At 44.3% G+C, this 24,033-nt stretch overlaps 1 protein-coding gene across 1 annotated transcript in view; it reads left to right on the plus strand.

Annotated features, from left to right (window-relative positions):
• The first annotated feature begins 1,794 nt into the window (after positions 1-1,794).
• The window catches only part of ARHGAP31 (Rho GTPase activating protein 31), a 120,465-nt gene continuing 98,226 nt past the window's right edge, over positions 1,795-24,033 (plus strand). Inside the window, exon 1 of the mRNA XM_004577882.3 lies at positions 1,795-2,014. Within this exon, the coding sequence (XP_004577939.2) occupies positions 1,915-2,014 (100 nt within the window). The 5' untranslated portion in view covers positions 1,795-1,914. The remainder of the gene's footprint in view (positions 2,015-24,033) is intronic.

Consider the following 24,033-nt stretch of genomic DNA (forward strand, 5'->3'; position numbering starts at 1 on the left):
AGTGGTCCTTACCTTATGGCAATGTGCTTGTGGTATAACCAGATCTTCCATTTACACAAGAGAGGCAGACTCCAGATCCATTTGGGGAGACCCTCTTAACCCTTTAATGCTGGCTACTAATTTTTAAAATTTTTGAAGCACAGCATGTGCCAAACCAAACACATCTGTGGGCCAGATTTGGCAGGCTTCTATGAAGTTGGGACCTGACACAGAGCAAGGTCAAGGATCAAAGTTCATAAGCTGTCACAGTGATGCCCAGTGAGTTAAGTGCCAGTTAAGGGATTTAGTAACTAAAATCCCATTACAGAAAGCTGTATTGACGTCCCTAGCCTTCAAGGCTATATATGGATTTGGGCTCACACAGGAAGTTCAAGCTAATCCTCAAATGGTTAAATCACGAGAATCTGAGTGCTTACTGTGTGCTGAGTACACAGAAGTGAAGGAATTTCAAATCTTACTGGGGAAGAAAAACACGCTTTCCCGAAACAACTTGAGATAAATTATGAAACAACCCCCCTCCAAAAAAAAAAAAGAAAAAAGAAAAAAATTATGAAACAACCTGGAGAACTGCTTTATTCATACAATGTTAGGGTCTCAGAGGCCTCTCAAATGCTGCCTTCTCCCCTCCAGACTCACTTCCAGTCAGCGGACTTTGCAGGAACCCTCCAATGTATGTGTGTGTAAACTTGAATCTGTAAGCAGAAATTTGATTTCCTGGGCAGTGGTTACCCAGCTGCAGCTCTGGCTGCCAAGGGGTATCGGCGCCCCCGCCTGGCCCCGGGGTTCGCGGGACTCGAGGTCACGGGCAAGAGCGGCCGGGATGGGGGCTGGGGCGGGGTGTGGTCGCGGAAAACCGCTGCCTGTCAGGTTCCTGCACTGGAACATGGTCTTTGTTTGGGTCACTACCCCTTGAAGTGTGCAGGAGAAAGCCCGACAACCAATTGCAACGTGTCAGAAAGGTGATGACAATGAGGATCGGGCTGAGGCAGAACTTTGCAAAGGTTCCAAGCAGCGCCCCGTCGCGGATCCGCCCGGCCACCGCCTCCTGCGCGCTTCAAAGAGCCGCGCGCGCCGGCGGGAAGCGGGCGGCGCGGGCCGCGGCTCCTCAGGAGAGCGGCGGCTTCCTCTCCGCGCCGGCAGCCACTTCAGGAACCGCAGCTCGGGCTCTCAGGAGAGCGCGTCCTCTCCCCCAGCCCGGTGCTCCTCAACCCACCCACCTACTTCCTCCGGCTCCATACACGCAGCTCGGAGCTGCCAAAAATTTCCACCCTCCGCCCCCCTCCCTAGCTAACTTCCTTCCAGCGTTTCCTGAGCTGGATGATCCTAGGATTTGTAAGACAGGGGGGAAAAAAAAAGGAAGGCGTGAGGGCGGGCGAGAGAGACGGGATGCTTGTTTTTCGCTCTCCCGAAACCGCCTGAAGGCACGACCGCGGGCCAGGGCGGCGGACCCACAGCAGCCCCCCGGGCGGTTTTTGCTGGCCCCGCGCCGCGGCCCCTTGCCCCGCTCCCGAGTCCCGTCCGGGCCCCTGAGGCAGGAAGGCGGACTGGAGAGCTCGCCCTTCCCTCTGGCCTCGCCGAGGAAGAGCGCCCCGAGACGCCGCAGCCTGTGAAAGTCCCCGGGACTCCCTGTGAGGAAGTGACACTCCCAAGCCGGCCGGCCGCAGCTGCCAGCCCTGCACGGCCTCCGGCGCGGCGGCCCTGGAGCGCGCGGCGTGGATCTCCCACTCGGCTGGCCCGGCCCGCCCGCCGCCCCGCGGGGTCCATGCGCAGGGCCCCCGCCCCGGCTCTTCCCTTGGCCCCGGTGGCCCCCCAGAGCCGCGCTGCGGCGGGTGATCCGAGCCGGGGAGACCATCTTACCGGGGTGCCAGGCAGCGGGGAGGCGAGACGGAGGGGCAGCCTCTTCGGAACTAACTCATGAAGAACAAGGGTGCCAAGCAGAAGCTGAAACGCAAGGGAGCCGCCAGCGCGTTTGGCTGTGACCTGACAGAGTATCTGGAAAGCTCGGGACAGGATGGTAAATGGGCCTTTCCCCCTCTCTCTCATTTCTCCCCTTTCTTTTTGTTGGTGGGAGCGATGGACTCTGGGGCTGCGTGTGCGATTTAGTTCACAAGTTATTGTATTCCAGGCCTCAATGTACTTTTTTTTTTTTTTGAAGAAAAAAAGAACAGATGAGTGTTAAGGTGCACGGTGCTGCCACCGCTACGGGCAGGGCTGTCAGTCCTGGCGTGGGTCGCACCCCAGCCGTTAATGGGCGGTGCTGCACTGAGTTTCAGCGGCCACCTCCGGGCTGGGGGGGTGGGAGCTGGGTGTCGTCGCAAGGGAAGGCTGAGAGGTGGACAGTGGGATGCTGGGTGGGCGGCTGCGCCGGGTGCCAAGTGCGACCGCCTCAAACTTGTCCCTGTTGGGGTCTCTGATTTGTTCTGCTCACGTCTTTTGATATTAATGTGCTAGGAGGCGGTGGGGGGCGGGGATCCTGGGCAGGGGATGGGGGTGGGAGTGGGGTGTGGTTACACATTTTCTAAATTTCTAAGCTGATGCCACATATATGGTTACTTTCCTTTTGCCCAACCCCCAGACTTTTTAACTCCTCTTGGCTTTCAGATTAACATGTGATGGATCTGACAAGGGTGTCACAAAAAGGTCAGATGGCCTCCAATCTGAAGTAGTTGGGGATGCCTAAGACAACAGGAGAGCATCTCTGTTTTCAAGGTCAGATTGAGAGGAAAGAAGGAATCCAGCACAGCAGAGATAATTTAAACATCAGTTGGGCAAGGGGAAAAGAAAACAATTCTAGCCTGGGGGTGGTGGTGGGGGGAAGCCAGTATTTGAGGTTAGGAGTTTTTCATCATAGAAAAGTTGGGAAAATTGAGCATTAAATAACTCCTTTTGTAAGGCTGACTGACTCTTCACTTATCCATGACAAAAAGGCCTTGTCTGTAGAAGCTTCAGTTGGAGGAAAAACTAGCCTGCTTTAGGAGTTCCATGTTTATACATAGATAAATACAACAAAGGGGGAACTTAGGGCTGTGCAATTGCGCAGAATGATTCCGCCTCCAGGAGAGGAATCCCCAAACGATTTGATTAGTTCATATCAAATATACATCTCAAAAACAGTGCAATACTTTCACTGCCCCCCCTTTTTTCCAAAAAAAAAAAAAAAAAAAACACTCCACCTAGTAATTTCCAGTGGTATAATATTCCTGTGGTGTCCCAGGGTTTTCAGTCAGCTGTGTCATTAGAACAAATAGCTTAGTATTTTAGAGCTTGAGGAAGCACAGATTTTAAAGCTTCTCTTTTGAAATTGAGGCATAACTGAACCAATTCATTTTATCCTCACCAACAATCTGGAGAGGTAGGTTTCATAGTAGAATCACTTGAATTAAGCTTTTTTTTTTTTTTTTTTTTGAGTGTGAGAACACTTCTAAGTATGCGTTTTAACCATTGCTATCAGTAGTTTAGAATGAATTTCTCTCCTGTTTGTGTATGGTCTTCCGGTTAACCTTTAGGAACACTAAGAATGTCCTTAGATGCCACCTTCCAGCACGTGAGTGCTGTTCTAGGCCATCCCTTCAAAGCTGAGACAGCGACATAATGGTGCTTACTAGCCCTGCCTCATTCCGTCATAGGAAGAGCCGGAAGCCCAGAAGTCGAGTTCTACGAACCTACCTCAAAGGCACCCATAGGCAGCTGTTCTTTCACCTGCTCTGTGTTTTTGGCCTTGGCACATGCTTCAATGAGGGGGAGGGGAGAAGGTTCAGGATGTTTGTGGCAGGGAGACCATGGCTTAAAGAAGAAACAGAAAACCAGTATTCAGTGATGCACAGCTTGGAGAGGAGAAACAGAAGCCTGGAGAGGTACATTGACCTGATTCCTTTCGTGCAGTGAAATTCTGAAGGATGCAGGTGGCCCTGACCTGTTGGGAGTTCCTTTCCCCTTCCTGGCTTCCATGTTTGAGTCCACATTCTCTCCTAATGATTCCCCCTCCCTCAAATGAAAAACAGACAGCCTTTCCACAAGTCAGCAAACTTTCAAAATTGAACATACTTTAAACGAAAAGCAGCTGACCCACTTAAATTAAACACACCGTTATTGTGTGACACGCACGTTAGACATGTGTAATATGCAGCTTACATAAATGAGGAGTCATTCGGGCTTCTTCCACAGCTAACACTGATTGGATAGTTTCTCCTTATTTTTGTTGTGAAACATCAACAAATAAAGCTACCATTCATGATGAGACAAAGTAGCCTCCTCATGGACTTTTTAAAATGCTTTGTGGTTACGAGACAGGGCTTGGCTTCCCTTTCCACGAGGGAAGAGCTGCATTAGACATCAGACCTTTGCCTGCCACTTTGGAAATTCAGCCCAGAATGCCAAGGGTGACAAGTCATTGTGGCAACCAGATACCAGGAGGCTGGGGAAGGCTTCTCAAAACTGATTACATGGTCACTGCACTTTGGTGGTCAGGAACAGGGTGATGGACCTGGGTATAAGTAGGGGAAAATGGACTCAGGCCTGGGAGTACAAGGACAAAAGGGAAGAGAGAGAGAGACACTATGAGAACCCCTGTTTTTGAACGGCAGGAGAGACCCGGGCTGGAGTGGAGGACAAAGCTGGTGACAGTTTATTGTACTCAGACCATCTGAAAACAAGAAAGCCAAGTGAGAACTCTGGACAGACAGGTGCTAAGCACAAAAGCTGAATGTCATCTATTTCTGTAATGTCTTGAGGCCCAGCGCTGCTACCTTTTAGCTAGTGAACTTTGACCCAGCAGGGTGTATGGATGATAAACTGGTATTTCGGCTTAGAATGGACATTGCTCAGGACCACTTGTCAGCCTTTATCTTTGGGAAGCTGATGAAAAGCAGAAATCTGTACCTTTACATACACCCACACACCCTGTGTGCAATCTACAGGCATCCACACACATGCCATTTTCAGTCTGGGTTCTCATGAGAAGGGAAAGTTTCTCCCTTCAACTACTTTTTCTTCTACCCAGTAAGAACACCCAGGAACTGTCTGAGGTGGCTCCTGGCAGACTTGACTGGAGCCTTTTTCACTTTCCCGCCACCACAGTGGCTGTGTGCCTGACCCCTAGCTCTCCTCTGGGAACCAGTTAACTTTCTCTTCCTGTCTGCAATAGAGAGATTATTCCTTTTTTACTACTGAAGCTAAAAATAGTATAGTTTTCTTTTTCTTCTTTTTTGTCCACTGAATATGAAGACCTTTGTAACCACATTATAAGCTCCATGTGATGTTGTCACCTATGGTAAGGAGGTGGTGGGTGAAGCTCCGTGAGGCCACAGTGCATCCATGGTTACCTCCTACCTCTCTTCTACAAACCGAATGTTGTTTTACCTTCAGCAGAACTTAGAGATGCTGGGACAAGGAGCCAGGGACCAGCAGAAGTACTTATACAGAAAACCCCCTTTTCCCTTCATGTTGGCTCACTTTAAAGCTAAGGACTTTCTCACCTTCCTGAGCATTCTTTACGTTACCACTCTGGTGTGTGTGTGTCGGGGACAGTGGGGAGAAATAACATGGTTCTAGCCCAGTAACTCTCCATCTTGGTGATACATTAAAAATCACCCACTGGGCTTAAAAAAAAAAAAAAAGCATAGTGGCAGGACCATTGGCTTAGTGTAGTTCACTTGGGAAGCCTGCATCCCATACCAAAAGCCTGGATGTGAGGGCTGGGTCCAATTCCACTGCAGCTTCCTGCTTAAGAAACACTCTGGAAGGACATCAGATGTTGGCTCAAGTACTTGCTTCTGGAGACCCAGATACAGTTCCTGCCTCCTGGCTTTGGCCCCACCCTGGCTGTTGTGGGGATTTGGGGAGCTGAATCAATGGGTAAATGATCACTTTTTGTGTTTCTATACCTTAAAAAAAATCTTCCCAATGTGATTTTGGCAGATTGGCAGGTTTGAGAACTACTGCCAGCAAAGCACAGGTTTGCAGGTCATTTTCTCCTTGGATAAGCATCTTGGATCATTCAGAATGCACCCTTTGAATGTTTAGTAAGAACAGTGTGTCTTTTCATACCTGAATATCTTTCCTGCTTATCACCCAGCTGAAAAAAGTGTGTGTGTGTGTATTTGATTTTATTTGAGCAGTAACAGAGGGTTCACAGTAAGGATAAGTCTATGGGAACTTACAGATGATGCTGTTCTATATTTCTGAGACTAAAGGATCCCTTAATTTTGTTTATTCATTATTTAATAAATAATTACGAAAACGCTGTATTAGATACTGGAGAAATAAAGATAGATTCCAAACTCGAGAAATTTATAGCCTACGACATGTGAACAAACCTTCAGAAACCAATGGCTCAATTAAGCTTTGAAGTTAGCTGTCATATAGAAGAGCTAACGGAGAAAATGAAAGCTTTGATCACTGATTAAATAGATGAGATACCCTAACATAAACAGGAGAAAGTTTTAGCAAGGAAAGTAAATGTTTTTCTATCCAAGATAAGATTTAGCACAGACTGGAGAATTGAAGGCCAGGGTATTCTGTTTGGCTTAGTGGTTTTCTTCCCAGCTCTTGCATGGTACATCTTTATCACACCTCTCCTGGCTAATTTCTCATCTTTTGCATCTCAGCTTTGGAAGGTTCTATAAACCTTCCCTGATCCTTCCCTGGCAGGCACCCCTTCTAGGGGCTTTCATTAGTTCTGGAACTTTACTGCCTGGGATAGAATTTCAGCTTTGTTTTTTCCCAGCCAAATGCTCTACCCTCTCTAGGTCTCAGTTTCCTCTGCTATGGAATGGGGATAATGGAATCAAGGTGGAAAAAGAGTTAATTTGATTGAATTTGGCAGAAGTCACACACATGTTAAACTATAAGTGTAGCTATTATTATTATGACTTAATTCTAGCATAACCATCTACTTTGGGTGGCTTAATGAATGAGGCACCAGTGAGGTGGTTAAATGAACATTAATTGTGTATCAGGAAGGACAGGAAGCAGACTCTTGCCCACTGAATGGAGAGGCCGGTTCAAGCAGGGCTTTTCCAGAGTTGGACCATCATTGTAAGTGATGGGAAAAGCTAAATGTCAACTTGAAACTAACAGGCCCTGGAAAAACCTGAGGAAGACACAGCCAGCCACTGCTGCACACAGGGATTGGAAAGAGAAACTAGTACTTGGAGGGGGAATTTATGGAGAACTGCATCCTTGTGGGCTTTCAGTTTAAATGGGCATCCCCTACCTCAGATCTCTCAGAGTGAGACATGGGAACTGCAAGAGGACATTGGGGCTTGGAGTCTGGAGTAATCTGTTAAGAGATAACTTGAAACCAAGTTGTAACTTAACTCTGGGTAGTGTGGATGTGACAGCCCACTCAGAGGCTGGAAACAGCTACTTCCACCTACGCACATGCCTCTCCTGCCCACCCTTTAGGCTTCTGCCAAGAGCCCCTTGACCATAGCCATAGCCTCACCCTTCCTCCTTCCCCGGTCCACCCCCACTGGCAGCCACCCAAATGCCTTCCAGCCTCAAGAGGCCCAGGCAGAGGGGCCCCTCTTGGTTCAGCCCAATCCAAGAGCCCAGAGACAGGGCAGAAGAGAGTCTAAGACCTTCTCTTATGCTGGTACAGATGGAAAGAGGTGCAACTAGGAACACATTTTTCCATAATTGATGTTGTAAGTGGCTGACAAGCCCTCCAATGGCATTAAAATCTGTAGTTTTTGGAACATTCCTTTCATATTTCCCCTTTAATCTGTTGGACATCTGTGGGATAACCTGAGAATCTTTTCTGTAGGTACAGTGTGTGGAGCTTGGGTACATATCCTGAATTCTAAAAGTTAATTGACTAAAACTCTTGTTGTGGTCTCTTGATTCCTGTAGTCACCTCACTGCAGAAAGTTTGCCTGGATTTTGTGGCTATGTTGTGGCTGTGCAGCATGGGGTTTAGGTTTCCACCACCCCGTCTCCCTCACCTATTGCTTGTCATGTATTTAAGCCATTCAGGCATCTTCCTGATTATCATCACTCTTTGAATTTTCCTTTTTCATAGGTATGCGTGTATCACCTCATTCTCTGAACTGTTTCTCTCTAAACTCCAGTAAAAATGTTATGCTTATATTGAACTGGCCTTGGTGTCCTTCCCTCAAAGGACTGGCCTCAAGTAGTGATTGAGCGAATGATGGCAGCTTACTGGAACTTCAAGAGTCAGGGTAGCTTGCTCCTATCCTTCTGACTTCCCCCCAGGATAGGATCTTAGCAACGATTTAAAGAAGTTCTGGGAGGAAACTGACTGTGATTCAAAGGAGAATAAATACCATTACTGGATTTTTTTTTTCTACGAACAAATTTTCATAGAGAAATAATTGAAGGCATCAGGCGACTGGGCAGTTGAAGGAAGGAGAAAAAAGATGAGGTCTTCTAGGAGAGAAATAATTGAGAAATGAAGGCTAAGTGCCAAATCAAACCTTATTTTGATTGGTTTCTCAAAATTATAGTGGTTAATTTATTTTTATTTGAAAAACAGGAAGAAAAAGCAAGATCGTAAATCTAGTGATTCACTCTCTATTTTATTTTTTTTTAAATTCATTAATTACATTGTATTAGTTTCATAGGTACTGGGATTTCCCCCACGTGATTCACTCTCTAAATGTCCATGCTGAAACCAGGAACTGAATCTGGGTCTCCTTGTTGGGTGCACATTAACAGAAAGCTGAAGTTGAGAATGGAGCCTTAGGTTTGATCCCAGATGCTACAAAATGGGGTCAGACCTTTTTGCTGTTTGAATTGGTATAATAGCTACTATCTGTATTGATGGTTTACTAAATGTCAGTCACTTTATGTATACAAAACATATTTTCTTTTTTTATATAAAGATTTATTTTATTTTTATTACAAAGTCAGATATACAGAGAGGAGGAGAGACAGAGAGGAAGATCTTCCATCTGATGGTTCACTCCCCAAGTGACCACAACTGCCAGTGCTGTGCCAATCCGAAGCCGGGAACCAGGAACCCCTTCCGGATCTCCCACGTGGGTGCAGGGTCCCAGGGGTTTGGGCCATCCTCGACTGCTTTCCCAGGGCACAAGCAGTGAGCTGGATGGGAAGTGGGAGTGCCAGGATTAGAACCAGCGCCCATATGGGATCCCCGGGGCATTCAAGGCGAGGACTTTAGCTGCTAGGCCACAGCGCCAGGCCCTACAAAGCATATTTTCCGTAAGATTTATTTATTTTTATTGCAAAGTCATATATAGAGATAGAGGAGAGACAAAGAGGAAGATCTTCAGTCCAGTGATTGACTCCCCCAAGTGATCACAAATGACAGGAGTTGAGCCGATCCAAAGCCAGGAGCCATGAGCTGCATCTGGGTCTTTCATGTGGGTGCAGGGTCCCAAGGCTTTGGTTTGTCCTTCACTGCTTTCCCAGACCATAATCAGGGAGCTGGAGGGGAAGTGGGGCTGCCAGGATTAGAACCGGCACCCATATGGGATACTGGTGTGTTCTAGACAAAGACTTTAGCAGTTAGGCCATTGCTCTGGGCCCTGTACAAAGTATATTTTCAACATCTTGGAGAAGTTGGCATTTAATCCCATTTTAAAGAGAAAGGCCCAGCATAGTAGCCTAGTGACTGGAGTCTTTGCCTTGCATGCTCTGGGATCCCATTTGGGTACTGGTTCTAATCTGTGCAGCCTTGCTTCCCATTCAGCTCCCAACTTGTGGCCTGGGAAAGCAGTCGAGGAAGGCCCAAAGCCTTGGGATCCTGCACCCAAGTGGAAGACCCGGAAGAAGCTCATGGCTCCTTGCTTCAGATCAGCTCAGCTCTGGCCGTTGCGGCCGCTTGGGGAGTGAGTCAACCAACAAAAGATCTTCCTCTCTGTCTCTCTTCCTCGGTATATCTTACTTTCCAATAAAAACAAATAAATATTCAAAAAAAGAAGAGGAGAAAATTGATGTCTAAGAGGTTCAATCACTTGCCAAGATTATGAAGTTGGGAAGAGCAGGATTTAAAGCTGAGTGATTGCCAAGGTCATAGTTTTAGGTGGGGAGCACATCTCCAGAATAGCATATTTCATAATTTGGTTTACTTTACATGTTTGTTCAAAAGGGAAGTGTGAAAAAAAAACCCTTACCTTGCTCTCTTCCTGTGGCCTAGAACGTTAACAGTTTTAATAACAACTAATATTCACGTAGTATTTTGTTCGCTGCAAGGCATTTTCAAAACACACTACCTAAATCTTCCAGCTTCCAAGTCCACCCAGGCCCCACCTTTTCCTCCTGGTCCCTCCCTGCCCACTGTAGTCACAATCTTCTTTTTTTTCCCCCTGCTGGAGACACCCACTGCCTTGGGGTCACAGCGTTTCTAATTGGTCTCCATTCTATTTTTTTCTGTTCTGTAGCTGGCTGTGTATGCAAGTAGATAGTAAGGCTTCACTGGAGTCAGGTGGCATTTGACATCTCCAGCAGATTGGGTAACTCACAGTGCCACTCTCAGGGTGAGTCCTACGGCGGACACAAAACTGTTGATTGATTGACCCTGTTTCCTTTTTCAGGAAACCAATGTCAGAGCCCTTCTAGGAAGCTCGTGCCTGGAGCCACTGGTAGTGTGCTGCATGATCAGGAAACCAAGACTGTTTAATGGACCCACAGGAGTTCCTATCTGTTAGTACTGTACAGAAAATGACTTAGGCTTTGCACTGTCTTTTCCTAGTGCCCTACCAATCACTGCTTGGTGTGAGCCACATTCTTGGCAGGGCTGGAGAACCAACTGAGTGTCTGGGATCCAGTTTTAGGCACTCTGTTTTAGTCCAAGCTTGACTGGTGCATACCAGGGTCTGATACCACGCTCATGTCCTGATGCTGGTCCGGAATTCCTTTGGTGGTTCTCATCCCAACCATACCTAGAGGGAAAGAAATGAATATCACAATCATATCCCCCCCCACCACTATAACAATATAAAATAGTTCTTAGTGTCATAGAAAACCATTTGACATATAAGCTAAGAATCTGGCAAACCATAAATAAATCTGTAGTCTTGGTGAAAAGCAATTGATCTAATTTGTGTGATCATGCATATTCCCTTTTCTAGCTTGTTTTATGCTTTTCATCAGAAACGATCTTTTATGGTGCTTTTAATTCAATGCAACAAGCATTTAATGGGACTCTGACATGCTAGATGCTGTTGGATTTACGTAAACATTCTCAAGTTGCTCTTGATCTTAAGGATTCAGAAGAGAAAAAAAACTGAAATGAGGACTCTAGAGGAAATGCAGGCAGGAAATGCTAACCTGTGAGACAGCTGAGTTGAAAGAGAACCATCAGAATGGTTGTAGTGGGGTGATAGGGCTGGAGGTAGGGCAAGGTAGGGAATCGATCAACAAATAAAAGAAATGTCATCTGACTGTAAGAATGTTAGAGATTTGGAGAAATGGAGTGCTCGGTTTCTAGAGGAAAAAAACCATGTGTCCCCATAGATGAAATTAGTCACACCCTCCTGTACCCTGGGGGAGGAGATGCTTAAGTTCTGGGGAAGGTACCTGAGGGTGACTTAAGAGCAGCCAGGCTGGGGATTGGAAGTCCCTGGGAGGAATGACGATAGCCTGACTACAGCAGCTGGGGAATGAATTTATCATCGGGGAGGGTTTAGTAGCTGATAATAATGAGAGCAGCTGTTGGTTTGTCTAGTTGTGACTACATCGGTGCCCTACCTAAGCACAAAAGGATAGGAAATTCTGTTAAAAATTAAAAACTATCCCAACTTCCTTTTTTGGTTAAATCTAGCTATGTGGTTTAAATGTCCAGCCTCAGTCTCTGCCCACTATATGTGTGGCAACTTTTTGTTTTGTCCCCGTTTCATAGAAGAGAAACCTTTCAGGCATTAAAAAGATTGCCTAATGTCATTCAGAGAGGAATTGGGAGAAGCAGGACTCAAACCATGTCTGTCCAGCTTTAAATTTTTCTTCTATGTATTTATCTGCTTCAGTTCCAAGTAGCCACAGCTATGCTGGCAGTAAAACAGGATTTGACGCCAAGAGCTCCATTTTGCCATGCATTGCCAAGGTGAGAAGTTCAGTAAGGTTTAGTGATACTTGAATAAAACTTCTGGCAATAGCTTCCAACTTTAGTTTTTCAAAGTAAAACATTTAGGTTTCAAATGGAATAATTCTAAACAGAGAGCATGCCCTGTTACCATAAGTAGTCCCTTCTACCACTTCTTTCCCATCTGTTTCCTGCATGCTGAGTATTATTGGGAAACAATGATGTCAACTCTTCCATATAAAACTACACCTCCCTGCTAGCCCCTCCCCTACAATGCATATTTTTGTTCCTCTTTCTGGCTTTTGTCTTGCTATTCTGTTAGGGATTTGTGCTTTTGGCGTGAGTAGTTGGATTTCTTTCTATTAAGTTTTAGCTATTTAAGTTTCATTATGTCCTTCAAAGTGCATAGACGTTTTTGGGTCTGGATGTGGAAAATCCTTTGTTTCTTTGCTAATAGCTAGAACATGGGCCTGGAGTTAATGGAGAAGAGCTATTTTGCTTTTTGGAAAAGCAAAACTAAAAACAGATCTGTGAATCAGACTCAGAGCTGAAGACATAAGACTTATTAGGTGACTTGAAGAAGCTATATGTAGGCTGTAGCTGACCTGGGCCCAGGGTCTATAACTCAAGATCAGGAAAATGTACTTATGGAGTCGTCTACAAATATCTTATTGTTCCATTGTGCTGAGCTTGGCTTCTACCTAGGTTATGGTTTCCTCATTCCCATTTCTTTACTTCCCCTAAAGACAGTTTGATTTTAGACTGGAATGTGGGAAGATTTCTCCAGGAACGGTATGAGTTTCGAATTCTAGGTCTAAGAATTCTGGACCTCCTTTTAAAAGAAAATATTTAGTTATTTTATTTGAAAGGCAAACAGAGACAGAAACTAGGTAGAGATCTCCCATTCATTGGTTCACTTCCTAAAGGCCTGCAATACCTGAGTTTGAGCCAGGCTGATACTGCAAGCCAGAAACTCAATCTGTGTCTCCCACATGGAGGATAGAGACCTAACTATTTTGGTCATCTGCTATACCACAGAATGCATATTAGTAGAAAGCTGAAACACCAGGACTAAATTCTGGCATGGGCAGGGGCTATTCCTAAGGATGTATTAACTGTTGTCTCATGTCCCCCTTAAGCCCCTCAAAGTATCTTTGTAAATCTTGGGCAATAATTCTCTACGTTCTCTGGGCATAAAAAACTTTTAAAAGAAGTTCTAACTTTCAAAATTATCTTTTAAATGAAACAGATATTGGTCACATTTAGTATATACTAGACATAACTTTTGTTTTTCAAAGATTTACCCATTTTTATTGCAAAGTCAGATATACAGAGAGGAGGAAAGGCAAAGAGGAAGATCTTCTGTCCAATGATTCACTCCCCAAGTGATCACAACAGCCAAAGCTGTGCCAATCCAAAGCCAGGAGCCAGGAACTTCTTCCATGTCTCCCACATGATTGCAGGGTCCCAAGGCCCTGGGCCGTCTTCTACTGCTTTCCCAGGCCACAGGCAGGGAACTGGATGGGAATCAGGTCTGCCGTGATTAGAACCAGCGCTCATATGGGATTCCGGGGCATGTTCAAGACAAGAACTTTAGCCGCTAGGCCACTACACCAGGCCCAACATAACTTTTTTTTTTTTTTTAAGGCAGAATAACAGAGGTGGGAGAGTTAGAGAAATCTTCCATCTGCTGATTCACTCCCCAAATGGACACAACATCCAAGGTTGGGTGAAGCCAAATCCAGGAGCCAGGAACTCCATCTGAGTCTCCCATATGGGTTCCAAAGCCAAGACACTTAGGCTATTTCTTTACTGCTTTCCCAGAGATGGAGCTGATCAGAAGTGGAATAGCAAGACTCAAACCAGTGCCCACATTAGAATGCCTGTGTTGTGGGTGGGCTTTATTTGAAAACTAGATTTACAGAAAGAGGAGAAATAGAGGTCTTTCATCTTCTGGTTGGTTCACTCCCCAGATGGTCACGATAATCAGAGCCAGGTCTATCTGAAGCCAGGAGCCAGGAGCTTCTTCTGGGCATTTGGGCCCTCTTCTGGCTGTTTTCCCAGGCTGTAAGCAGAGTGCTAGGCTGGAAGTGGAGCAGCTGAGGCATAAATCGGCACCCTTATGGGATTCTGGTGCTGAGGGGAGAGGCTTAGCCTACTATGCTATGACACCAGCCATTAGAGATGTTCTTTAATTCTAGAGATATTCTTTAAATTCTATTTTGGGTTCTGGTGATGTGGCATTAAGAGGTAAAGCCACTTAGGATGCCAGCATCTCATATGGACACCAGTTTGAGTTCTAGTGATTCCACTTTCGATCCAGCTCCTTCTAATTCACCTGGGAAAGCAGCTCCTTGGGCTCTTAGATTCACATGTAAGAATCAGAAGAATCTCCTGGCTCCTGGCTCCTGGCTTCAGCTCAGCCCAGCCCTTTGGGGAATAAATCAGAGATGAAGAGTCCTCATTGTCTCTCCCTTTTACCTCTGTAACACTTTCAAATAAATAAAGTAAATCTTTAAAAAAAATTCTATTTTGGACTTCTTGAAAAAAAAAAATACTTACAATACACATTTCAAAAGGGCTATTTGCACAGGCCCTGTAATGTCTGGATCTATGGAGAAACCATGATTCTACTAAATGGAACCTATAGTAAATCAGACCTCCAAACTGTAAAGAATCTAAAGTTGCCATGACTCTGCTTTTGTAGGTATGAGACGAAAATTTTAAAACGTGCTTTTGGCAGTTCTGACATCCTTGGCTTGCTGATCTCATCTGGGAAACATTGACTTAGCGCAAAGGAGCAGCTAATTAGGAACAGTATTGTGGCTCAACAGGTTAAACCAATACTTGCAGTTCCAGCATTCCATGCTGGGCTGCTGGTTTGAGTCCCCGCCTCTCTACCAGCTCCTTGCTGATGTGCCTGGGAAGGCAACAGGAGGTAGCACGTGTGCCCTTGCCACCCATGTGGGAGACCTGGATGGAGTTCCAGGCTCCTGGTTTCAGACTACTTCAGCCTCAGATGTTGAAGCCACTGCGGAGTGAGCAGCTAAAGTGTCTGTCCTCTTTCTTTGACTCTTCCTTTCAAACAGATCTTTTTTAAAAACAGATGGAGTGGCTAATTAAAACCACATGATTCCGATTTTCCTCACTGTGATTGTTATAATGCCCAAACTTTCAATACTGAACATATATTTTTACTTTTTTAATGGCTTTTTTTTTTTTTTATGAAAAAGTTACGAAGAGCGAAGCAGAGCAAGAGATCTTCCATCTGCTGAGTCACTCCTTAAATGGGCACAATGGCCAGAGCTGGGCCAATCTGAAGCCAGGATTCTCTTTTGTGTCTCCCATGTGGGTGCAGGGTCCCAAGTGCAACAGCTGGGACTTGAACTGGTGGCCATATGGGATGCTGGCACTGCAACTAGAGGCTCATAGTGCTGTGCTCTGGTGCTGGGGTTCATATTTTTTACTTTTTAAATCTTTTAAAATTATTATGTGATGAAAGTATCTTCGAGTTTTTTATAAGCCCCCTTCATTTCAATTCTTGTTATTAAAAAGGAAGCTTCTATCTGTGCTGAATTGTGGGCAAGATACTAAAACTTTTATTACCCAGTTTTCTCAGCTATAAACTAATTATTTATAATAATGATAATAATACCTACTACATGGAATGCATATAAGAATTAGTGGAACTAGTGTACTGCTTGGTATTTAGTAGATTTTTCATGTTGACCATGGTTATCATTCCCTAAGTGACTGGAAATTTTCTTCTGTTTCAGCGTTCTTAATAATGAGAATGTGGTTGCTGGGTTATTGTTACAAACATGGAAGTTGAGAGATGAGAACAAATGTTTCAATTCCTCCATCTATCCCTAGGGGTTTCCTCCTCTTGTTTGTTTAGTTCTCTTATATACACACAAGGATTTTCTTTGGTTGGATCTATAGAAGTACTAACTTTAAGAATCTTTTCTGTTTATATCTGGGGTGGTACAATGACAAATTTTCAGTTTTACCTGTAATATTATTTCACATATGCCTATTTGTGCCACTGTTGCATCTTGAAAGTCAACTGGATGAGGTATAAATGGGACTTGAGAGTAAATCCAAGTGTGGATTAATTATAAATAATCCTCAATCGTAGGGCTCCATGAAAAGAAGTAGAGCATGGAGATCTAGGGAAACCATGCTGTGCCCTTCAGCGGTGGCATATTATATTTATATTCAGTGCTCCATTTTAAGATGTAAGTTTGTATACAGAGGTACATTAAGAAAGACATATTGAGATCAGAATTATGATGAGGTGAAAAAGGCTGCTTCAATTGTTAATATGACCATGCTGGTCTATCTAGGCTTTTGTATTTGTTACCACTTGTATCAGTTCCCTGTTGATTCCATAACAAATTTTTACCAACACAGTTAATGGCTTGGGGCATGCATTGTGTAGCATGTTAAGCCATCACTTGGGAGACCCACATCCCATATCTGAATGTCTGGGATCAAGTTCCACCTCCACTTTCCACCCACCTTCCTGCTGCTGTGGACCCTGCAAACAGAAGGTAATGGTTCAGACTTGGGTCCCTCCCACACATGTGAGGGATCCAAAAGTAGTTTGTGGCGGTTGGTTTCAGCCTAGCCCCAGTTTTAGCTATTGTGAGAATTTGGGAGGGAACAGCAGATGAAGTATTTCTCTCTCTTTCTCTCTTTGTCACACTGCCTTTCAAATAAAAATAATTAAATAGATAAGCTTCTGATAGAAAGAAACAGAGACTGTTGTTTTGGCACAGTTGGTATACTGTCCCTTGCAGTATCCACATCCCATGTCTGAGTGCCAGTTTGAGTCCTGGTTACAACACTTTCTATGCAACTTGCTGCTCATGTACCTGAGAAGGCTTCCATGATCCATGTGGGAGACCAGAATGGAATTCCTATTTCCTGACTTTGGCCCCACCAAGCCCTGACAGTTGAGGGATTTCAGGGAGTGAACAGCAGATGGAAGATATTTCTCCCTCTCTATCTCTAAGCTTTCCCTCTTGTATCCTTCTGCCTTTTATGTTTTATTTTTTTTAACATATTTATTTTATTTTTATTGGAAAGTCAGATAACATATACAGAGAGGGTGAGACACAGAGAAGAATATCTTCCATCCATTGATTCACTCCCCAAGCAGCCTGAACAGTCAGAGCTGCACCAATCTGAAACCAGGAGCCTTTAACCTCTTCTGGGTCTCCCATGCAGGCACAGGGTCCCAAGAGTCTGGCCGTTCTCGACTGCTTTCCCAGGCCACAGGCAGGGAGCTGGATGGGAAGCGGGAACACTGGGATTAGAACCAGCGCCCATATGGGATGCTGGCACGTTCAAGGTGAGGACTTTAGCTACTAGGCTACTGTGCTGGGCCCTCTCTGCCTTTTAAACAAATATATCTTTTAGACTTTTTTTTAATGAGAAGAAAAAAACGAGGCATTGAACAAATTGCTAAAAGACTGGTAAGTTTAAAAAACTTAAATACCTAAAGCAACACATTTAATGTCTCACAGATCTGTAAGTGAGAAGTGCAATATAGGATTTGCTAAAGATGAGGTGCCAGTAGGATTGTGTTACTTCTGGAGGCTCTATACAAGAACCCATTCCTATCTTTTCTATTTTCCAGATGCCACCAAAATTCCTTGGCTTGTGTCCCTCTCCTCCCTCTTCCTCTGTCTCCATCTCACCTTTCCTCCCAAGATACAGCCCCTTCTTCCCAACTTGGAAAGTTTTTCCACTATTAAGAAGACGTGATTAGATTGAGGCCAACTGTGTACTACAGACTATAATCTGCAATTCATGGTCCTTACCCTAATCATATCTGTGAAATCCATCTACAGAAAAGATAACATATTCATAGATTCAACAATTAGAAGTGGGCCTCTTTGGGGAGTAGTGTACTGCTTTCCATCCTCCAGAATAAAGGTGGTGCTGGATAAATTTTGCAAATCTGATGATGTTTGAGGTTTCTATAAATCTTGAGATTTTGTGGTTATTTCTTTAAATCTAATTTGGTGCACTATTAGAGATACACCTTAAATTCCATTTCAGACTCCCTCAAGCAACATAAACAAAAGCCCAGTAATGGCTGGATATGTGGAGAGCATGTTATTCTACTAAATGAATTCCAGAGTGTATATAGACTGTAAGCTATAAAGTGCGGTTGCCCGCTTCTTCATCCCTGTTGGCTACCTAGGGAACCACGGAAGTGCTGGAATCATGGCTCTTAGTTGTTGAAAACCTTCCTCCTGGAAGGCACCATACATGTGTTACCTCGTGTGTCTCTGACAGTAGCCCTAAGAGGCATGCATTGTTAATGCCTCTGTTTTTTCAAGGAGAAAATAGAGTTTCAGATAAGTGATGTGTGCAAATCACTATAACTAATCCTTTGCAAATCCATTGTTTAAACTGAGTCCTGGTTTCTGCTGCACTATAACCTCTTCCTAATTTACCCTCTCATCATTACTCAACCTACCTAATTTACCTTCTAGTCAAGCAGAAGATGAAAGGCAGTATCAGCTATGCACCTGAGAGGCAGCTAGAAAACAAGTAACAGTAAATTACCTATTCATCTCTCTTTCTTATAAATTTATTTGATTTGAAAGGGTGAGTTACAATGAAAAAGGAGAGAGAAAATGTGCTACTTCATTCAACATATGGCTGCAGTGGCTGGGGCTGGACCAGGCTAAAACTTGGAGCCAGTAACTCTATCTGGGTCTCCCATGTAGGTGCCAGGGGTTCAAGCTACCAGGGCTAGAACTGGTGCTAACATGGAATGACAGCATCTCACACAGTTGCTTAACCTCCTGTGCCACAACACCGGCCCCCAAGAAATATTCTTGACCAAGGAATTCATCCAACACTGCTCTATTGCCTTGGTGAAGAACCTTTGATTCAGGAAATGCCCCGTTGTAAATGCTCACAGATTTGGGAAGATGAAAGGCACTATCAGCCATATTCATCTCATGGGGATTAGTCTAATCAGCTTCTGTTTTCTCAACTTTCAGTTGGAATTAAGTGAAAAAAAAATGGGGGCCTTTTTTGATTTATTTATTTTATTGGAAAGGCAGATGTACAGAGAAGAGGAGAGACAGAGAGGAAGATCCTCTGTCCAATGATTCCCTCCCCAAGTGAGTACAACGACCAGTGCTGTGCCAATCCAAAGCCAGGAGCCAGGAACTTCCTCCAGGTCTCCCACTTGGGTGCAGGGTCCCAATGCATTGGGCCGTCCTCAACTGCTTTCTTAGGTCACAAGCAGGGAGCTGGATGGGTAGTGGAGCTGGGATTAGAACCGGCGACCATATGGAATTTCTGTGTGTTCAAGGCAAGGACTTTAACCATTATGCTATCGTGGGGGCCTCCAAAATAGGGGCTTTTAAAGGGAAAAAGAAAATCTCAAAGGACATTCAGGTGAGGTAGATTGGCTGGTGGGGTACTGTAACCCAACAAGGCAGGAAGTGATCAGACAGCTTCCATTTGCCTCTCTTCCTCTAGTTCCCTGTCATTCCTGGCCGTAGTCATGCCAGTAGATTTGGCATTACTACTCATAGTAATGCCACTCATCCCCATCTTCACTTTTCTTTCTGCCTTTGATAGACAGACTTTGAGTATCCCTCACATCTAGCTGTTATCATAGTTCCCAAATTGTTTTTCCCGTTGAGTGAAAGAATGAACTCCTTGAAGACTGGGCTTAATCTCTGTTCATTTGTGCCTTAGAGATTTTCAGGGCTGGTTCCTTTCTGCAGGCTGTAAAGGAGAATTTATTTCCTTGCCTGCTCTAGCTTCTGGATGCCCTCCTTATTCCTTGACTCATACTTTTCCCCAACCTCATCATGTTTCCTTTGCTTCCTTAGTTTCCATCCTCCGATTGCCTTCTCTCTGACCTCTGATCTCCTGCCTCTCTCTTGGAAAGAGAAAGACAGAGAGAACAGAAAAGAGCAAAGAAAAGATCCTGTGGTGACATGAGGGATAGTCAGATAGTCCAAGATTATCTTCCCATCTCAAGATCTTTAACTTTATCACATCTGCAAAATCCCTTTTCCCATGTAAGGCAAAACTCACTGGTTATAGGAATAAGGATGTGGACGTCTTAGGGAGCCATTACTCAACCTATCACAATTTGTTTTTCTTGTACTACATGGTTGATTCACTGATGTTATTAACTCAAGTGAAGGGAAGAGGGAGTGATTATGGGAATGGAGGTAGGGGTAGACATCAGATGCCACCAACATTGACTAAGCACTTACTGTTCCCCAGGCACTGTATCAGCTGGAACACAGAAATGAAGAGGCGTTGTCTGTCCCTGTGGGAGTTCATCATCTCATGCTAGAGATGCTTGCATTCTCAACTAGTTCTCACAGAAACCACAACAGGAAATAGATGACATCCATTCTGACTCAGAGAAGTTGGGTTTTACGTAGAATTTGAGTAATCAAGTGCCTACAGGGGAGCTGTTTCAAGACAGAGACCAGCATGAGTGCAGTTTGGAGGTAGAGACCAGTGTGGCAGGATTATCATTCTCAAAGGAATTTTAATGAGAATAAGGGTAAAGGTACCTGCTCACTTGGGTTATAGCTCTAGGAACAAATGATTTGTTAAGTGAAAATCCTAAATCTTCCATAGAAAAAGAGAGTGGTAAAGAAAAAATTGTCAGTTTAAATACCAGATTGATAAAGAGGAAACGCAAGAACCACATATAAAGCTGTGTCTTTTTCGCTGTTTTTGTTGTTGCTAAAAAAAAAAAAAAAAAAAAAGAAAGAAAGAAAGAAAACCTGGACTTTGAGGAATAAACTTTTCCCAGGTGGAGGGTGAGATACCCGAGCAAATATAAACCAGAGTTTCAAAGTTTGTTCCCTTTATTTATAGTCAAAGGAAATTTCATTTTACTCTGTCTTGTGGATAATAACCAGAGAATGTTTAACATTTCAAATCCAAGTTTTATTTGAGGAGAAAAGTCTTTTAATGTTCCTTCCCACCTGCTTCCTTGTCTTGCTTCTGCTTCACCTCCATCTCTTGGTCTTCCTGCTTTCTCTGAAATTTATCATTTCTTCAATTGGAGAAATCAGAGCAGATATCAGGCCCACTGCGCTTGCCAATTCTACTCCACAGTGAAATTTTGAGCTTAGTTTTGTATGGTTTATTCCACCAGAATAGGCTGTCCCCACCTGACAGCAGCTTCTTTTTCTCCCTCCATTTTCTCATTTTGATCTCTCTTGCTCTCATTTATAAATAATATAGCATTCTTTTTTAAAAGATTTATTTTTTTATTGCAAAATCAGATATACAGAGAGGAAGAAAGACAGTGAGGAAGACTTTCTGTCCGCTCCCCAAGCAGCTGCAATGGCTGAAGCTGAGCCAAGCTGAAGCCAGGAGCCCGGAACCTCTTCCTGGGTGTCCTGCGCGGGTACAGGGTTCCAAGGTGTTGGGCCACCTTCGACTGCTTTCCTAGGCCACAAGCAGGGAGCCTCTTCCAGGTCTCCCATGCGGGTGTAGGGTCCCAAAGCTTTGGGCCATCCTCGACTGCTTTCCCAGGCCGTAAGCAGGGAGCTAGATGGGAAGTGGGGCCACTGGGATTAGAACCAGTGCCCACATGGGATCCTGGCATGTTCAAGGTGAGGACTTTAGCCACTAAACTATCACGCCGTGCCCTTACCTGCATATTGTCTCTTGATAAACATTTGTCACCAGTGTCACTCAAGAAACCCTTCAGTTGCTTCCCAGCACCCTAAAGACAAACACCAGCAGCATCACTGCCGACAGGGTTGATCAGCCCTTCACCTTCAGACCCCAGACTCCTTGACAGCTCCTCATCTTGAGCACTATCCTTGATCACACTGTATGTTTTGAAGAAGTGCCATGCTCTTCTTGCTTCCAAGATTATATGCTTCCTCTTTTGCTATGTAGAACACTGTTTCTTTAACTCCACCCAGTGTTAACCACTCCAACTAATGAGTGGGATATCAGCTTGGAGGTCTCGTCCTACATGTTATCATCTGGATGTCTCCGAGGAAGGGTGAGATAACTTTTCTATATGCCCTCATCTTACCCCATACTTCCTTAATATTACTCTTATTGCATTAAATGCAGCAGTCACCCCAACACTATCCTACCCTCATTCTGGACTGTTAAGATCCTGAGTCAACTCTGTCAAATCAAGAACTGCATCTCTTGACTCATCATTTTAACACTGGTGCCTAGAATAATGTGCATAAATCTGTTGAATGAAAGGCTGAATCCAGGAAAAGGCGATGTCACGTTGGGCCTGTGTGGTGGTGAGCTAGGGAATGGAAGAGTGTGCTTGGCTCAGTAGCTTGTACACAAAATGTGCATCTGCTCTGTGTCTGTGGATGTCTAGTATAGGGTCTGTGGACAGTACAGAGGAAGAATTAAGTATTGGAGCTTAGGGTTGAGTCTTCTGATTCTGTAGATAATCAGCATCTGATCTTAAACAAATCAACATATTCCCTAAATCTCAATTGATTTATCTAAAAGATAAAAATGAGAATTAAATGAGATAGTATATGCAAAAGGAATTTTTATTAATTTATTTTTGAAAGATTTATTTTTATTTGAAAAGCAGATTTTACAGCTAGAGAAAGACAGACAGAAAGAAGGTCTTCTATCTGTTGATTCACTCCTCAAAGGGCCTCACCAGCCAGAGCTTAGCTAATCTGAAGCCAGGAGCTTCTTCCGGGTCTCTCACTTGGGTGCAGGGTCCCAAGGACTTGGGCCAACCTCCGCAGCTTTCCCAGACCACAAACAGAGAGCTGGATCAGAAGGAGAGCAACTGGAGCAGGAACGCATGCCCATATGGGATCCAGCACCACAAGGTGGAGGATTAAGCTATTGTACCACTGCCCTGCAGCAGAAATTTTAAAATTAGAAATGAATATATAATTGTCCTATATTGTAGCCATTGATGCCCAGGACAGGCTAACTGGCTGTGATATCTCTGAACTGATGGCCCAGTTGACATTGCCTACTGCCTTACTAGAAGGAAATCAGGAGGGCTGCTTTTCCTGATTAATCCTTCTGCATATCCTCGTGGCTCTCCTAGTCTTCAAGCTTCAACTACTTGCTATCAGTAACGTTTCCTCAGAGTCTTCAGTTATCTGGGCAGAAAGCTGGGCTTCTCCTACCCCTTCTTCAAAGTGCCAAGATTATTCCATGTCAAATAAAACATAGGATTATGTGAACTAGATGCTAATGTGTCATTTTACAGCTTAAAAAAAGATCTTAGAAAATCTCTACCCACACCTCCCAATTACTATGCAGGGAACTTGAGACCCTGGGGACTGAAATAGTTTGCGTGAGAAGATGCAGCTGACCCAGGTGTCTTCTGGCTGCCTGCTGGTGCTGGCCAGAAATAAAAGGTCGGTGTTTCTCAAACCATCCAGCATCAGGGATCCCTGAGAGGGAGACTTGGATGATGGTACCTTTAGAAGAGGGGGAGGATTCATAAGCTTACCTCATACCATTAGGAAAATATACTTCTCTATATAGCTATGGATGTTATGCAGGGTGGCATATGTTCATATTTAATGGCATAGAAAAATATCCAAGAAGCTATTAACTTGAAAAATTTAGAAAGCACATGCTTGGTGTAATTCTATAACATATAAGAACCTGTCTGGAGGAATAGACTCAAAAACACTTATTTTTAATATATTAGAAAGAAAACTCCAGTCCACTGGTTTACTCCCCAAATGCCTGCAACAGCTGAGGCTGGGCCAGGCCACAGCTGGGAGCCCAGAACTCAACCCAGGTCTCCCACCTGGGCGTCAGGGACCCATCTTCTTAGACGTCGCTGCTGCCTCCCAAGATGTGCATTAGCAGGAACCTGGAATATGGATCAGAGCCAAGACTCAAACTCAGGCACTCAGATATAGGATGCAAGCTTCTTTCTTTTTTTTTTTTTTTTTTTAAGATTTATTTAATTTTATTGGAAAGTTAGATATACAGAGAGGAGAGACAGAGAGGAAGATCCTTCGTCTGCTGATTCACTCCCCAAT

This window comes from Ochotona princeps, chromosome 3 (assembly GCF_030435755.1).
Source record: "Ochotona princeps isolate mOchPri1 chromosome 3, mOchPri1.hap1, whole genome shotgun sequence".
Taxonomy (NCBI): domain Eukaryota; kingdom Metazoa; phylum Chordata; class Mammalia; order Lagomorpha; family Ochotonidae; genus Ochotona; species Ochotona princeps.